Source organism: Oncorhynchus gorbuscha, linkage group LG19, assembly GCF_021184085.1.
Source record: "Oncorhynchus gorbuscha isolate QuinsamMale2020 ecotype Even-year linkage group LG19, OgorEven_v1.0, whole genome shotgun sequence".
In the NCBI taxonomy this organism is placed as follows: Eukaryota; Metazoa; Chordata; class Actinopteri; order Salmoniformes; family Salmonidae; genus Oncorhynchus; species Oncorhynchus gorbuscha.
Genome location: NC_060191.1, coordinates 5,602,042 through 5,621,056, shown reverse-complemented (window position 1 = coordinate 5,621,056; position 19,015 = coordinate 5,602,042). Strand labels below are relative to the sequence as shown.

The 19,015-nt window shown below is 52.5% G+C and overlaps 1 protein-coding gene across 1 annotated transcript in view; it reads right to left on the bottom strand.

The window, feature by feature from the left end:
* Positions 1-562: 562 nt before the first annotated feature.
* The window catches only part of LOC124005944 (glutamate receptor ionotropic, NMDA 2D-like), a 190,147-nt gene continuing 171,694 nt past the window's right edge, over positions 563-19,015 (bottom strand). Inside the window, exons 14-17 of the mRNA XM_046315590.1 lie at positions 4,645-4,880; positions 2,563-4,236; positions 1,308-1,457; positions 563-1,156 (exon numbers count right to left, since the gene is read on the bottom strand). Of these exons, the coding sequence (XP_046171546.1) occupies positions 563-1,156; positions 1,308-1,457; positions 2,563-4,236; positions 4,645-4,880 (2,654 nt within the window). The remainder of the gene's footprint in view (positions 1,157-1,307; positions 1,458-2,562; positions 4,237-4,644; positions 4,881-19,015) is intronic.

Below are 19,015 nucleotides of genomic sequence, written 5' to 3'. Positions count from 1 at the left end.
AGAGTCTCTGTTCTGAGTTCTGATCGGACCAGAGGAGAAAGGACAGGCTCCGATGAGGTGGCGGAGAAAGTCTCCTGTTAAATCTAATTGGACAAAAGGGTTTGTAGTAAACATGACATCATGGGGGTTGGTATCCTTCCCTTCCGGGGGGCTTCGGTCACGCTAGATGGCCCTGAAGATGTCATGAGGTCAAAGTCATGTCACTGTCCTCCCTGGCCAATGAGAGATGGGAAGCCAGGCGGAGCGTGTGTAAGAGAGAGGCGACTGCATTGCTTTTATATCAACCAACTTACAAAAGGGGAGAGAGATGAAGGGGGGGTCTCTCCAACGGGAGGATGCAGTCTACCAATCCAATTCAAAAGGGGATGATGTGACATGTCCCTCAGCCAATGGGGACAGGAGAGCTAGAGTCTGTGGGAGTATTAAACAGGCGTTGGATCCTTACAGGAGCAGGCCGGTCTCTCCTCTACCAACGAGGTATGTTCAGTCAGAACCAGAGGGAGGGAGACGAGCGTGTGTGTGTGTGAACATGACATCATTACTCACAGTTTGGAGACTTGTCTTATCCATTGTTCTGACTGGGGGAAGAGAGGAGGACCGACGATGACATCACAAAGCTCAGTTCCGACCGGAGGAGGAGTTCTGGAGCTGCTATCGCCTCAGACGACATGGCCTCGCCCTCACTCTCGTTGTCATGGGACCCCTCCAGGCGGATGTAGGTGACCCTGGTGTGGCGCCTCACCGTGGCCCTCACCAGAACACGCACCAGGGACCGGGTTACTATGGTTTCGCTATCACCCACAGCGGAGACAGCCATGGTACAGTCATCCCTAGTTGTTTCTGTAGCGATGGTCACTAGCTGATGGTCATTTGTAGTCGCCATAACAGCAGTCCCAGTTGCCGTGGCATCCCCTGTTACCTTGGCACCGCCTTTGGTAACAGTTGCCATGGCGTCGGTGGTTTCAGCGGCGCCGGTGTCGGCTCGCGTGTCTCCCTCTCTCGTCTCCCCCCTGTCATACCTCGCTCTCCAGGCTGGAGAAATGGGCGGAGCCTCGTCGGGAGCATAGGCTCTTGGCCTTGAGTGGCAGGTGGGGGGAGTAGAAGCGCCCGGGCTGAGGAACTGACCGTAGTCTCTGGTACAGGAGCTTAGCACTGGCTGAGGCAGAGGACGAGGAGGGAGGAGGAGGGATGGGCACCGGCAGGGAGGAGGATGAGGAAGGGACACTAGGTTGGGGTTGAGGGGGCGAGAGGGAGGGCTGAGGGGAGTGGTCCACTAACACTCCTGGCTGCTGTGTGCTGAGACTGGCCTGGCTGCCTGACTTGGCCTGGCCCTGGTCTGGTTTGGGAGGGGGTTTGGGCCGTGAGCCCCCGCTGAAGCTGTGGCAGTGGGGGGAGCAGCTCCTCCTGGCTGTGGGACAGGGCCGTGCTTCCTCTCTTCCCATGGCCGTGTGACCGCCCTTGGGGGTGCGGGTGCACATGGGGGTGGGGGTACTGACTACATGAACATGACACCCCAGACCCCTGGTTTCTGTCTCGTGCGCGTCCCTTGCCCTTCCCCCTTCCTCCCCTTTTCCACTTCTTCTCTCCCTTCATTGGGAGTTTGTCCACAGACCAGTACCGTCGGGGGGGTGGGAGGTTTGCTGGAGGAGGGGGCCACTGGGACCCCAGACCTCCACTCCCTCCCCCTGACGCCCACCCTACTCCTGGCCCTGAACCCCAAGAATCTCCCCCCACCCCCCCCCAGCCCTCCACTCGCCCTAGTATAGAGTCGTCTCTGCTGTTGATGCTGCCCCCTTTCTCTCTGGAGGGGTATGTGCCGAAAAACCAGCTCCCTCCCCCTATCCCCCCTATCCCACTATTCCCTGGTCCTCCAGCCCCCCCACTCCCCTCCCTCCCCTCCCTCCCCTCCCAGTACCTCTCAAATCGCCCAAACTCACCTGATGACCCCTCATCAGAGTAACTCTCCTCTGCTCTTGCCCTGTCTCTTTCTGACTCTGACACAGCACCTCTCCCACCTGCCCTCCTCACCCTCTCCTCCACCCGTTCCCTCGCTCTGTCTCTCTGCCTCTCCTCCCCCACATCTTCCTCTTCATCCTCCTCAGAGTCCCACTCATGGAAGGAGAGCCCCTCCTGGGTGTTAGCCCTGCCTTTCTCATAGTGCATCAACAGAGGCCTCTTCTCTCCTTCTCTCCCTCCCTCCCTTCTCTCCACCCCTCCACTCCTCCGCCTCTTGGAGAGTGGGATGAGGGGAGGCAGGGAGGAGGGGTGTGTTCCAGAGTTGGGGTCCCCCCCTTCCCCGTTTCCTCCGCTCACCCAGAACTTGACCGAGGCGGGGAGTTTGGGGTAGAGCTTACTGGGGGGTCGATATCTGGAGTGGGAATGGGATGATTTGGGCCGCCTCTCCCTGCTCCTGCTGCTATCCTCCTCTCTATCACCCCCCTCTTCCTCTTCTCCCTCCCTCCTTCCTCGCTCCCTCTCTCCTGCCCATGCTGACTCTCTCCCTTTCTCCCCAAATGTACTACGATACTGGGTTGGAAAGGAAGAGTAGTCTGGCATCCCTACTTCTCTCCCTCCATCCCCCACTCCCTCCCTATCTGCCTCCACATCCCCCTCTTCTTGCTCAGAACGCCCAGACGATTTCTTCCTCTTCTTTGTCTTCAGCGCCTTCTTCTTCCTCTTCTTTTTCACCTTCCGTCTCTTCCTCTCTTTGTCTCTCTCTCGTTCCCTCTCCTCCCTCTTTTTCCTCTTCTTCTTCTTTTTCTTCTTCTCTTTATCTTTCCTTCTCTTCTTCTCTCGTTTCCTCTCGTCATCTCCTCCTCCACTGCGATCCCTCTCTCTCTCACCCCAGCCCGCCCACCACTCCTGTAACTGGGCCAACTGGCTACCTCCTCTCTCCCTCTCCCTGTCTCTCTCCCCTCGGGCAGGGCGTGGTTTTCGGGGAGGTATAGGTGGTGGCTGGCGCCCGTGACTGAGGGAGCGAGAGGAGATAATTGAACGCTGTCTGTCCCTCCCCCTCCCCAGGAGAAGACTGGACTCCTCGGTCAGCTCCTCATCCTCATCATCCTCCTCTGCGTCCAAACCTTCTCGCGTGCTCTGAGAGGTCAAGGAGGAGGAGGAGGAAGGAGAGGAGGAGCGAGAGGAGGAGGTAGAGGAAGAGGTGGACGATGTGTTAGAGGAAGAGGAGGAAGTTGAGCTGGTGTAGGGGAGTGAGGTGGAGGGGGAAGGGGGAGTGTAGTTGGGGGACATGGGCACGGTTACTGAGAGTGGGAGAGGAGGAGAGAGGGGGCGTCCCCTCCTCCCTCCACCATCCCTCGCTCCATCCCTTCCTCCTCCCCTGCGCCCCAGCGGTAGGATGTTCTCGTACAGTGGCCCGCCTGGCTCTTTGGGCTTCTTGGGCCGGCGCTTCCTCCAAAAGGATGAGGGGAGAGGGGGGGAGGGTTGTGGCAGCGGGGGGTTAGTGGGTAGAGGGACTGGGGTCACGCCCACGGCTTGGCTTTTAGGAGGCAGTCGAGGCGTCCCCAAAGGTTTGACCCCTCCCTTCCCCTGACACCCAGCACCACCACCTCCCACCACCCTCTTCCCCACCCCCTGGTCAGGACCTTTCTCTGAGTAGAAGGCCACAGTGGTGGGAGGGGGTTGAGGGTGGCTCCTGGGGGCTGTTTTGGGGGTCTGGGACCCTGCAGGCTGGTCCATACAGGGCCCCAGACCCTCAGGGTCGATGGGTCCATAGTAGCGTTTATATCCATCCAGCCCCCCACCACCACCACCACCACCACCACCAACCCCCACTCCTCCAGCTGTCGTGCCCCAGGTTGGAGCCACTTTCTGGGGGAAGGGCCCCATGTCTGCGATGGCCCCGCGGACGGCCATGGGGTTGGTGGCGGTCCCGGCCTTGGGCAACCTCCAGCGGTCCACCACGGCCAGTCTGCGATCGGGCCGGGGGAGGAATGTGGAGCAGGGCAGGGGCGCCCCTAGCATGGGAGTGTTGGAGGGCCCCAGCGCCGTCCCAGAATGCACCACGGTGGGAGGGGATCCAGGCATCTGTGTTTTGTAGACGGGTTGTGACTGTTGCTGCTGCGCCATGGTCAGGGCCGGGTTGGTTGACGACGCACCGACCAAGTGTGGCGGGGGCGGGACTGTTACCATGGTACCATGATGGTGGGGGAGCATAGCCATGGAGGATTTGGCCCCACCCGGCGTGGTTTCATCCTCAAAGCTACAACAACTGTACATGCCCTGGTAGAGAGGGAGAAATAGAGAACAAGCGGGGAATGGCAATGAACATTCAATCATGTATTAATAGAATCAAATCAAAAATGCCCTATGTGACTGAGGGACGAGCAATTATCAGTCAAGATGTATGCATAATATATATTCGTATGTGTTGTTTCTATCAAGGTCATCGTCAAGGTTACCATACATCCTGAGTGTGAGAGGAATTGAATTCCAATGAATCCTGTGAATTCACTGAGTGGAAATGGATTTGACCTCAACATACAGGTCACACACACACATCACACAGGCACGGACACATGCAAACGCACGCAGGCAAACACACACAAACACACCGACACACATACATAAGATACCTCTATCGCTTGACCCCCCCACACACACACACCATTTCCCACCACACAAACTCACCCTACTGATGGCCAGTAGGAAGTCCAGTCTCCCGGAGCTGGTAGCCATGCAGTGTCTGAGCCTCCAGTAGACCAGGTGCTCCCAAGCAAATACCAGCAGACTGAGCCCCATAGCCACCAGCAGCATGTAGAAGACACCTGCCATGTTGTCTATGTCCAGCTTACTGCTCATCACCTCAATCTTATCATTGTGACAGATACCAGACAGCCACAGACGCTCCAGCATCTCAATCTCATCTGGGGAGGGGGGAGAGAGGAGTGAAACAGGGAGAAGGGGAATAGGGGTAGGGACAGGGAGAGATTGGGGATAGGGAGAGGAAGAGGGACAGGAGAGATGGGGGATAGGGAGAGGAAGAGGGACAGGAGAGATGGGGGATAGGGAGAGAAAGAGGGACAGGAGAGATGGGGGATAGGGAGAGGAAGAGGGACAGGAGAGATGGGGGATAGGGAGAGGAAGAGGGACAGGAGAGATGGGGGATAGGGAGAGGAAGAGGGACAGGAGAGATGGGGGATAGGGAGAGGAATAGGGACAGGAGAGATGGGGGATAGGGAGAGGAAGAGGGACAGGAGAGATGGGGGATAGGGAGAGGAAGAGGGACAGGAGAGATTGGGGATAGGGAGAGGAAGAGGGACAGGAGAGATGGGGGATAGGGAGAGGGACAGATAGAGATGGGGGATAGGGGTAGGGACAGGGAGAGATTGGGGATAGGTAGAGGGATAGGGACAGGAGAGATGGGGGATAGGGAGAGGAACAGGGACAGGAGAAATGGGGGATAGGGAGAGGGACAGGAGAGATGGGGGATGGGGAGAGGGACAGAGAGAGATGGGGGATAGGGAGAGGGACAGGAGAGATGGGGGATGGGGAGAGGGACAGGAGAGATGGGGGATGGGGAGAGGGACAGAGAAAGATGGGGGAGGGGAGGGGGATAGGGAGAGGCACAGGAGAGATGGGGGATAGGGAGAGGGACAGATAAAGATGGTGGAGGGGATGGGGATAGGGAGAGGGACAGGAGAGATGGGGGATGGGGAGAGGGACAGAGAGAGATGGGGGATAGGGAGAGGGACAGGAGAGATGGGGGATGGGGAGAGGGACAGAGAAAGATGGGGTAGGGGAGGGGGATAGGGAGAGGCACAGGTGAGATGGGGGATGGGGAGAGGGACAGGAGAGATGGGGGATCGGGAGAGGGACAGAGAGAGATGGGGTATAGGGAGAGGGACAGAGAGAGATGGGGGATTGGGAGAGGGACAGAGAGAGATTGGGAGGGGGATAGGGAGAGGGACTGGGGGAGATGGGGGATAGGGAGAGGGACTGGGAGAGATGGGGGATAGGGAGAGGGACAGAGATAGATGGGGGATAGCAAGAGGGAGAGGGGGACAGAGAGAAATGGGGGATAGGGAGAGGGACAGAGAGAGATGAGGGATAGCGAGAGGGACAGAAAGAGATGGGGGATAGCGAGAGGGACAGAGAGAGATGGGGGATAGCGAGAGGGACAGAGAGAGATGGGGGATAGGCGAAAGGGACATAGAGAGATGGGGGACAGGCAGATGGACAGAGAGAGATGGGGATAAGGAGAGGGACAGGGAGAGATGGGGGATAGGGAGAGGGACAGAGAGAGATGGGGGATAGGAAAATGGACATAGAGAGATGGGGAATAGGGAGAGGGACAGAGAGATGGGGAGAGGAGGGGGATAGGGAGAGGGACAGGGAGAGATGGGGGAGGGGGATAGGGAGAGGGACAGGGATAGATGGGGGATAGGAAGAGGGCAATAGAGAGATTGGGGATAGGGAAAGGGAAAGGGCAATAGAGAGATTGAGGATAGGGAGAGGGACAGAGAGGGGGAGGGGAGGGGGATAGGGAGAGATGGGGGATAGGGAGAGGGACATGAGAGATGGGGATAGGGAGAGGGACAGAGAGAGATGCGGGAGGGGAGGGGGATAGGGAGAGATGGGGGATAGGGAGAGGGACAGGAGAGATGGGGGATGGGGAGAGGGACAGAGAAAGATGGGGGAGTGGAGGGGGATAGGGAGAGGCACAGGAGAGATGGGGGATGGGGAGAGGGACAGGAGAGATGGGGAATTGGGAGAGGGACAGAGAGAGATGGGGAGGGGAGGGGGATAGGGAGAGGGACAGAGAGAGATGAGGGATAGGGAGAGGGACAGAGAGAGATGGGGGATTGGGAGAGGGACAGAGAGAGATGGGGAGGGGGATAGGGAGAGGGACTGGGAGAGATGGGGGATAGGGAGAGGGAGAGAGAGAGATGGGGTTTAGGGAGAGGGACAGAGAGAGATGGGGGATAGGGAGAGGGACAGAGAGAGATGGGGGATAGCAAGAGGGAGAGGGGGACAGAGAGAAATGGGGGTAGGGAGAGGGACAGAGAGAGATGAGGGATAGGGATAGAGAGAGATGGGGAGGGGGATAGGGAGAGGGACTGGGAGAGATGGGGGATAGGGAGAGGGAGAGAGAGAGATGGTGGATAGGGAGAGGGACAGAGAGAGATGGGAGATAGGGAGAGGGACAGAGAGAGATGGGGGATAGGGAGAGGGACAGGAGAGATGGGGGATGGGGAGAGGGACAGGAGAGATGGGTGATGGGGAGAGGGACAGAGAAAGATGGGGGAGGGGAGGGGGATAGGGAGAGGCACAGGAGAGATGGGTGATAGGGAGAGGGACAGATAAAGATGGTGGAGGGGATGGGGATAGGGAGAGGGACAGGAGAGATGGGGGATGGGGAGAGGGACAGAGAGAGATGGGGGATAGGGAGAGGGACAGGAGAGATGGGGGATGGGGAGAGGGACAGAGAAAGATGGGGTAGGGGAGGGGGATAGGGAGAGGCACAGGTGAGATGGGGGATGGGGAGAGGGACAGGAGAGATGGGGGATCGGGAGAGGGACAGAGAGAGATGGGGTATAGGGAGAGGGACAGAGAGAGATGGGGGATTGGGAGAGGGACAGAGAGAGATTGGGAGGGGGATAGGGAGAGGGACTGGGGGAGATGGGGGATAGGGAGAGGGACTGGGAGAGATGGGGGATAGGGAGAGGGACAGAGATAGATGGGGGATAGCAAGAGGGAGAGGGGGACAGAGAGAAATGGGGGATAGGGAGAGGGACAGAGAGAGATGGGGGATAGCGAGAGGGACAGAAAGAGATGGGGGATAGCGAGAGGGACAGAGAGAGATGGGGGATAGCGAGAGGGACAGAGAGAGATGGGGGATAGGCGAAAGGGACATAGAGAGATGGGGGACAGGCAGATGGACAGAGAGAGATGGGGATAAGGAGGGGGACAGGGAGAGATGGGGGATAGGGAGAGGGACAGAGAGAGATGGGGGATAGGGAAATGGACATAGAGAGATGGGGAATAGGGAGAGGGACAGAGAGATGGGGAGAGGAGGGGGATAGGGAGAGGGACAGGGAGAGATGGGGGAGGGGGATAGGGAGAGGGACAGGGATAGATGGGGGATAGGAAGAGGGCAATAGAGAGATTGGGGATAGGGAAAGGGAAAGGGCAATAGAGAGATTGAGGATAGGGAGAGGGACAGAGAGGGGGAGGGGAGGGGATAGGGAGTGATGGGGGATAGGGAGAGGGACATGAGAGATGAGGATAGGGAGAGGGACAGAGAGAGATGCGGGAGGGGAGGGGGATAGGGAGAGATGGGGGATAGGGAGAGGGACAGGAGAGATGGGGGATGGGGAGAGGGACAGAGAAAGATGGGGGAGTGGAGGGGGATAGGGAGAGGCACAGGAGAGATGGGGGATGGGGAGAGGGACAGGAGAGATGGGGAATTGGGAGAGGGACAGAGAGAGATGGGGAGGGGAGGGGGATAGGGAGAGGGACTGGGAGAGATGGGGGATAGGGAGAGGGACAGAGAGAGATGAGGGATAGGGAGAGGGACAGAGAGAGATGGGGGATTGGGAGAGGGACAGAGAGAGATGGGGAGGGGGATAGGGAGAGGGACTGGGGGAGATGGGGGATAGGGAGAGGGACTGGGAGAGATGGGGTATAGGGAGAGGGACAGAGATAGATGGGGGATAGCAAGAGGGAGAGGGGGACAGAGAGAAATGGGGGATAGGGAGAGGGACAGAGAGAGATGAGGGATAGCGAGAGGGACAGAAAGAGATGGGGGATAGCGAGAGGGACAGAGAGAGATGGGGGATAGCGAGAGGGACAGAGAGAGATGGGGGATAGGCGAAAGGGACATAGAGAGATGGGGGACAGGCAGATGGACAGAGAGAGATGGGGATAAGGAGAGGGACAGGGAGAGATGGGGGATAGGGAGAGGGACAGAGAGAGATGGGGGATAGGGAAATGGACATAGAGAGATGGGGAATAGGGAGAGGGACAGAGAGATGGGGAGAGGAGGGGGATAGGGAGAGGGACAGGGAGAGATGGGGGAGGGGGATAGGGAGAGGGACAGGGATAGATGGGGGATAGGAAGAGGGCAATAGAGAGATTGGGGATAGGGAAAGGGAAAGGGCAATAGAGAGATTGAGGATAGGGAGAGGGACAGAGAGGGGGAGGGGAGGGGGATAGGGAGAGATGGGGGATAGGGAGAGGGACATGAGAGATGGGGATAGGGAGAGGGACAGAGAGAGATGCGGGAGTGGAGGGGGATAGGGAGAGGCACAGGAGAGATGGGGGATGGGGAGAGGGACAGGAGAGATGGGGAATTGGGAGAGGGACAGAGAGAGATGGGGAGGGGGGGGATAGGGAGAGGGACTGGGAGAGATGGGGGATAGGGAGAGGGACAGAGAGAGATGAGGGATAGGGAGAGGGACAGAGAGAGATGGGGGATTGGGAGAGGGACAGAGAGAGATGGGGAGGGGGATAGGGAGAGGGACTGGGAGAGATGGGGGATAGGGAGAGGGAGAGAGAGATGGGGTTTAGGGAGAGGGACAGAGAGAGATGGGGGATAGGGAGAGGGACAGAGAGAGATGGGGGATAGCAAGAGGGAGAGGGGGACAGAGAGAAATGGGGGGTAGGGAGAGGGACAGAGAGAGATGAGGGATAGGGATAGAGAGAGATGGGGAGGGGGATAGGGAGAGGGACTGGGAGAGATGGGGGATAGGGAGAGGGAGAGAGAGAGATGGTGGATAGGGAGAGGGACAGAGAGAGATGGGAGATAGGGAGAGGGACAGAAAGAGATGGGGGATAGGGAGAGGGACAGGAGAGATGGGGGATGGGGAGAGGGACAGGAGAGATGGGGGATGGGGAGAGGGACAGAGAAAGATGGGGGAGGGGAGGGGGATAGGGAGAGGCACAGGAGAGATGGGTGATAGGGAGAGGGACAGATAAAGATGGTGGAGGGGATGGGGATAGGGAGAGGGACAGGAGAGATGGGGGATGGGGAGAGGGACAGAGAGAGATGGGGGATAGGGAGAGGGACAGGAGAGATGGGGGATGGGGAGAGGGACAGAGAAAGATGGGGTAGGGGAGGGGATAGGGAGAGGCACAGGTGAGATGGGGGATGGGGAGAGGGACAGGAGAGATGGGGGATCGGGAGAGGGACAGAGAGAGATGGGGTATAGGGAGAGGGACAGAGAGAGATGGGGGATTGGGAGAGGGACAGAGAGAGATTGGGAGGGGGATAGGGAGAGGGACTGGGGGAGATGGGGGATAGGGAGAGGGACTGGGAGAGATGGGGGATAGGGAGAGGGACAGAGATAGATGGGGGATAGCAAGAGGGAGAGGGGGACAGAGAGAAATGGGGGATAGGGAGAGGGACAGAGAGAGATGGGGGATAGCGAGAGGGACAGAAAGAGATGGGGGATAGCGAGAGGGACAGAGAGAGATGGGGGATAGCGAGAGGGACAGAGAGAGATGGGGGATAGGCGAAAGGGACATAGAGAGATGGGGGACAGGCAGATGGACAGAGAGAGATGGGGATAAGGAGAGGGACAGGGAGAGATGGGGGATAGGGAGAGGGACAGAGAGAGATGGGGGATAGGGAAATGGACATAGAGAGATGGGGAATAGGGAGAGGGACAGAGAGATGGGGAGAGGAGGGGGATAGGGAGAGGGACAGGGAGAGATGGGGGAGGGGGATAGGGAGAGGGACAGGGATAGATGGGGGATAGGAAGAGGGCAATAGAGAGATTGGGGATAGGGAAAGGGAAAGGGCAATAGAGAGATTGAGGATAGGGAGAGGGACAGAGAGGGGGAGGGGAGGGGGATAGGGAGAGATGGGGGATAGAGAGAGGGACATGAGAGATGGGGATAGGGAGAGGGACAGAGAGAGATGCGGGAGGGGAGGGGGATAGGGAGAGATGGGGGATAGGGAGAGGGACAGGAGAGATGGGGGATGGGGAGAGGAACAGAGAAAGATGGGGGAGTGGAGGGGGATAGGGAGAGGCACAGGAGAGATGGGGGATGGGGAGAGGGACAGGAGAGATGGGGAATTGGGAGAGGGACAGAGAGAGATGGGGAGGGGAGGGGGATAGGGAGAGGGACTGGGAGAGATGGGGGATAGGGAGAGGGACAGAGAGAGATGAGGGATAGGGAGAGGGACAGAGAGAGATGGGGGATTGGGAGAGGGACAGAGAGAGATGGGGAGGGGGATAGGGAGAGGGACTGGGAGAGATGGGGGATAGGGAGAGGGAGAGAGAGAGATGGGGTTTAGGGAGAGGGACAGAGAGAGATGGGGGATAGGGAGAGGGACAGAGAGAGATGGGGGATAGCAAGAGGGAGAGGGGGACAGAGAGAAATGGGGGTAGGGAGAGGGACAGAGAGAGATGAGGGATAGGGATAGAGAGAGATGGGGAGGGGGATAGGGAGAGGGACTGGGAGAGATGGGGGATAGGGAGAGGGAGAGAGAGAGATGGTGGATAGGGAGAGGGACAGAGAGAGATGGGAGATAGGGAGAGGGACAGAGAGAGATGGGGGATAGGGAGAGGGACAGAGAGAGATGGGGGATAGCAAGAGGGAGAGGGGGACAGAGAGAAATGGGGGATAGGGAGAGGGACAGAGAGAAATGGGGGATAGTGAGAGGGACAATGAGAAATGGGGGATAGGGAGAGGGACAAAGAGAAATGGGGGATAGGGAGAGGGACAGAGAGAGATGGGGGATAGCGAGAGGGACAGAGAGAGATCGGGGATAGCGAGAGGGACAGAGAGAGATGGGGGATAGGTGAAAGGGACATAGAGAGATGGGGACAGGGAGATGGACAGAGAGAGATGGGGGATAGGGAGAGGGACAGGGAGAGATGGGGGATAGGGAGAGGGACAGAGAGAGATGGGGGATAGGGAAAGGGACATAGGGAGATGGGGGATAGGGAGAGGGACAGAGAGATGGGGGAGAGGAGGGGGATAGGGAGAGGGACTGGGAGAGATGGGGGATAGGGAGAGGGCAATAGAGAGATTGGGGATAGGGAAAGGGAAAGGGCAATAGAGAGATTGAGGATATGGAGAGGGACAGAGAGGGATGGGGGAGGGGAGGAGGATAGGGAGAGGGACATAGAGAGATGGGGGATAGGGAGAGGGACAGAGAGAGATGGGGATAGGGAGAGGGACAGAGAGAGATGCGGGAGGGGAGGGGATAGGGAGAGGGACAGGGAGAGATGGGGGATAGGGAGAGGGACAGATAGAGATGGGGGATAGGGGTAGGGACAGGGAGAGATGGGGGATAGGGAGAGGGACAGAGAGAGATGGGGGATAGCAAGAGGGAGAGGGGGACAGAGAGAAATGGGGGATAGGGAGAGGGACAGAGAGAAATGGGGGATAGTGAGAGGGACAATGAGAAATGGGGGATAGGGAGAGGGACAAAGAGAAATGGGGGATAGGGAGAGGGACAGAGAGAGATGGGGGATAGCGAGAGGGACAGAGAGAGATCGGGGATAGCGAGAGGGACAGAGAGAGAGATGGGGGATAGGTGAAAGGGACATAGAGAGATGGGGGACAGGGAGATGGACAGAGAGAGATGGGGGATAGGGAGAGGGACAGGGAGAGATGGGGGATAGGGAGAGGGACAGAGAGAGATGGGGGATAGGGAAAGGGACATAGGGAGATGGGGGATAGGGAGAGGGACAGAGAGATGGGGGAGAGATGGGGGATAGGGAGAGGGCAATAGAGAGATTGGGGATATGGAGAGGGACAGAGAGGGATGGGGGAGGGGAGGAGGATAGGGAGAGGGACATAGAGAGATGGGGGATAGGGAGAGGGACAGAGAGAGATGGGGATAGGGAGAGGGACAGAGAGAGATGCGGGAGGGGAGGGGATAGGGAGAGGGACAGGGAGAGATGGGGGATAGGGAGAGGGACAGAGAGAGATGCGGGAGGGGAGGGGGATAGGGAGAGGGACAGGGAGAGATGGGGGATGGGGAGAGGGACAGAGAGAGATGGGGGATGGGGAGAGGGACTTAGAGAGATGGGGGATAGAGAGAGGGACAGAGAGAGATGGGGGAGGGGAGGGGGATAGGGAGAGGGACAGAGAGAGTTGGGGGATAGGGAGAGGGACAGAGAGATTTCGGGGATAGGGAGAGGGACAGAGAGAGATGAAGAGAGGGTACAAAAGGAGGTGAAGAGGAGGCAGGCAGAAAGAGGTTCATGCAAAGGAGAGAATTGGGGAGAATTGTGGAGGGAAAGGGAAAGGAAGGTGAAAGAGGAGGTGTTAGGATTAGGGAGTAGGATGAGTTTGGAGGAGGAGGAGTAGAGAACAGGAGTGTAGGATTAGGGAGTAAAGGGAGGTTGGAGGAGGAGGAGTAGAGAGGAGAACATGAGAGGAGGGGTAGGGAGTAGGGAGAGGTTGGAGGAGGAGGAGTAGAGTGGAGAACAGGAGTGGAGGATTAGGGATGAGGGAGAGGTCGGAGGAGGAGACGAGAGGAGGACAGGAGAGAGTTAGTGTTAGGGTTAGTGTTAGCTGTGTGTGTGTGTGTGTGTGTGTGTGTGTGTGTGTGTGTGTGTGTGTGTGTGTGTGTGTGTGTGTGTGTGTGTGTGTGTGTGTGTGTGTGTGTGTGTGTGTGTGTGTGTGTGTGTGTGTGTGTGTGTGTGTGTGTGTGTGTGTGTGTGTGTGTGTGTGTGTGTGTGTGTGTGTGTGTGTGTGTGTGTGTGCGTGCTTGTCCTTAGCACTAAAGGGAGGTCCTCAGGCCCTCTGTTTGCTCTTCATTCAAGGTGACTCCTCAAGGTCAATGGTCAACAATTGTGAAGGTCTGTTTTTGTCAAGCTTCAACAGTACGGCAAAATGAATGGAGGAGAAGGAGGAGAGAACTAAAGAAAGAAAGTGGGGGGGAGAAGAGGAGGAGCTAAGCAATGACAAATAAAATAGATGTAAAATAAGCCTCAAAACAATTTAACCCTGAACTGAGAGCAAATAAAGAGAGGAGAAAAAGACAGGTAGGAGGAAGAGAAGAGGGATAAAAATAAGTAAATAGAAAGAGAGGGATGAAAGAAGGAATGAAGGAGAGAAGCAGATGTAGTTATATATAGTGGGAGAGAAAGAGAAGGAGAGAGGAAATCTTTCTCTGTCCACGACCACAGTGTGCCAGGGGAAAGAGAGGAGCGAGGGAACGAGGGAGGCAGAGGATGAGAGGCAGAGATTGTCATTATGGCAAACAGCAGGTACACTCTTCAGTTTGAAGAGGATGAGACGAGAGAAAAAGGGGAAAATGTGACACATTAGAGAGAATCGAAAGAGAAGAATAACAGACAGAAGAAGAGAGAAGGGAGAGCATGGAGATTAGAATCATTTAAATGTGGTGGAAGGATGGCCAGAATATATATCATGGTGGTAGGCTCAGGTGGGTTGAGGGATTCTCATCTGATAACCTAAAGGGGGGCCAACATGTTTGTCTTTCTCATTAATTAAAACTAGCATACCAACAAGCACAGGGGGCCCTACCCCCGCTCTGATTGGCTGATAGGGAGACTGCTTGTGTAACCATAGCGATGGACAGACAGGTAACAGATGTATGATTCATTGAGGGATTAAAAAAGCATTTAGCAGAGACGAATGCAATGAAACTACTATCATAACAATCACTATTACTGTTCTACTATTATAACAACCACTACAACTACTGCTCTACAATCATAACAACCACTACTACTACTTCTTTACTATCATAACAATCGCTACAACTACTGCTCTACTATCATAACAACCACTATTACTGCTTTACTATCATAACAAGCACTACTACTACCACTCTACTATCATAACAACCACTACTACTACTGCTATACTATCATAACAACCACTACTACTACTGCTATACTATCATAACAACCACTACTACTACCACTCTACTATCATAACAACCACTACTACTACCACTCTACAATCATAACACCCACTACTACTACCACTCTACAATCATAACACCCACTACTACTACTGCTATACTATCATAACAACCACTACTACTACCACTCTACAATCATAACACCCACTACTACTACTGCTATACTATCATAACAACCAGTACTACTACCACTCTACAATCATAACACCCACTACTACAACCACTCTACAATCATAACACCCACTACTACTACTGCTATACTATTATAACAACCACTACTACTACCACTCTACAATCATAACACCCACTACTACTACTGCTATACTATCATAACAACCACTACTACTACCACTCTACAATCATAACAACCAGTACTACTACTACTGCTATACTATTATAACAACCACTACTACTACCACTCTACAACCATAACACCCACTACTACTACTGCTATACTATCATAACAACCGCTACAACTACCACTCTACTATCATAACAACCACTACTACTACCACTCTACAATCATAACACCCACTACTACTACTGCTATACTATCATAACAACCGCTACAACTACCACTCTACTATCATAACAACCACTACTACTACCACTCTACTATCATAACAACCACTACTACTACTGCTATACTATCATAACAACCACTACTACTACCACTCTACTATCATAACAACCACTACTACTACCACTCTACAATCATAACAACCACTACAACTACTGCTCTACAATCATAACAACCACTACTACTACTTCTCTACTATCATAACAACCGCTACAACTACTGCTCTACTATCATAACAACCACTATTACTGCTTTACTATCATAACAAGCACTACTACTACCACTCTACTATCATAACAACCACTACTACTACTGCTATACTATCATAACAACCACTACTACTACCACTCTACTATCATAACAACCACTACTACTACCACTCTACAATCATAACACCCACTACTACTACTGCTATACTATCATAACAACCACTACTACTACCACTCTACAATCATAACAACCACTACTACTACCACTCTACAATCATAACACCCACTACTACTACCACTCTACTATCATAACAACCACTACTACTACCACTCTACAATCATAACACCCATTACTACTACTGCACTCCTATCATAACAACCACTATTACTGCTTTACTATCATAACAAGCACTACTACTACCACTCTACTATCATAACAACCACTACTACTACTGCTATACTATCATAACAACCACTACTACTACCACTCTACAATCATAACACCCACTACTACTACCACTCTACAATCATAACACCCATTACTACTACTGCTCTCCTATCATAACAACCACTACAACTACTGCTCTACAATCATAACAACCACAACTACTACCACTCTACTATCATAACAACCACTACTACTACTACAGCTATAATATTATAACAACCACTACTACTACCACTCTACTATCATAACAACCACTACTACTACCACTCTACTATCATAACAACCACTACTACTACTACAGCTATAATATTATAACAACCACTACTACTACCACTCTACTATCATAACAACCACTACTACTACCACTCTACAATCATAACACCCACTACTACTACCGCTCTACTATCATAACAACCACTACTACTACCACTCTACAATCATAACACCCACTACTACTACTGCTATACTATCATAAAAAACACTACTACTACCACTCTACTATCATAACAACCACTACTACTACCACTCTACAATCATAACACCCATTACTACTACTGCACTCCTATCATAACAACCAATACAACTACTGCTCTACAATCATAACATCCACTACTACTACTTCTCTACTATCATAACAACCGCTACAACTACTGCTCTACTATCATAACAACCACTACTACTACCACTCTACAATCATAACACCCACTACTACTACTGCTATACTATCATAACAACCACTACTACTACCACTCTACTATCATAACAACCACTACTACTACCACTCTACAATCATAACACCCACTACTACTACTACTACTGCTATACTATCATAAAAACCACTACTACTACCACTCTACAATCATAACACCCACTACAAAACCACTCTACAATCATAACACCCACTACTACTACTGCTATACTATCATAACAACCAGTACTACTACCACTCTACAATCATAACACCCACTACAAAACCACTCTACAATCATAACACCCACTACTACTACTGCTATACTATCATAACAACCACTACTACTACCACTCTACAATCATAACACCCACTACTACTACTGCTATACTATCATAACAACCACTACTACTACCACTCTACAATCATAACACCCACTACTACTACCACTCTACAATCATAACACCCACTACTACTACTGCTATACTATCATAACAACCAGTACTACTACCACTCTACAATCATAACACCCACTACAAAACCACTCTACAATCATAACACCCACTACTACTACTGCTATAATATCATAACAACCACTACTACTACCACTCTACAATCATAACAACCAATACAACTACTGCTCTACAATCATAACAACCACTACTACTACTTCTCTACTATCATAACAACCGCTACAACTACTGCTCTACTATAATAACAACCACTATTACTGCTTTACTATCATAACAAGCACTACTACTACCACTCTACTATCATAACAACCACTACTACTACTGCTATACTATCATAACAACCACTACTACTACCACTCTACTATCATAACAACCACTACTACTACCACTATACAATCATAACATCCACTACTACTACTGCTCTACTATCATAACAACCACTACTACTACCACTCTACAATCATAACACCCACTACTACTACTACTATACTATCATAACAACCACTACTACTACCACTCTACTATCATAACAACCACTACTACTACCGCTCTACAATCATAACACCCACTACTACTACTACTGCTATACTATCATAACAACCACTACTACTACCACTCTACAATCATAACACCCACTACTACTACTGCTATACTATCATAACAACCACTACTACTACCACTCTACAATCATAACACCCACTACTACTACTGCTATACTATCATAACAACCACTACTACTACCACTCTACTATCATAACAACCACTACTACTACCACTCTACAATCATTACACCCACTACTACTACTGCTATACTATCATAACAACCACTACTACTACCACTCTACAATCATAACAACCACTACTACTACCACTCTACAATCATAACACCCATTACTACTACTGCACTCCTATCATAACAACCAATACAACTACTGCTCTACAATCATAACAACCACTACTACTACTTCTCTACTATCATAACAACCGCTACAACTACTGCTCTACTATCATAACAACCACTACTACTACCACTCTACAATCATAACACCCACTACTACTACTGCTATACTATCATAACAACCACTACTACTACCACTCTACTATCATAACAACCACTACTACTACCACTCTACAATCATAACACCCACTACTACTACTGCTATACTATCATAACAACCACTACTACTACCACTCTACAATCATAACACCCACTACTACTACCACTCTACAATCATAACACCCACTACTACTACTGCTATACTATCATAACAACCACTACTACTACCACTCTACAATCATAACACCCACTACTACTACTGCTATACTATCATAACAACCACTACTACTACCACTCTACAATCATAACGCCCACTACTACAACCGCTCTACAATCATAACACCCACTACTACTACTGCTATACTATCATAACAACCACTACTACTACCACTCTACAATCATAACACCCACTACTACTACTGCTATACTATCATAACAACCACTTCTACTACCACTCTACTATCATAACAACCACTACTACTACCACTCTACAATCATTACACCCACTACTACTACTATACTATCATAACAACCACTACTGCTACCACTCTACAATCATAACACCCATTACTACTACTGCTATACTATCATAACAACCACTACTACTACCACTCTACTATCATAACAACCACTACTACTACCACTATACAATCATAACACCCATTACTACTACTGCTATACTATCATA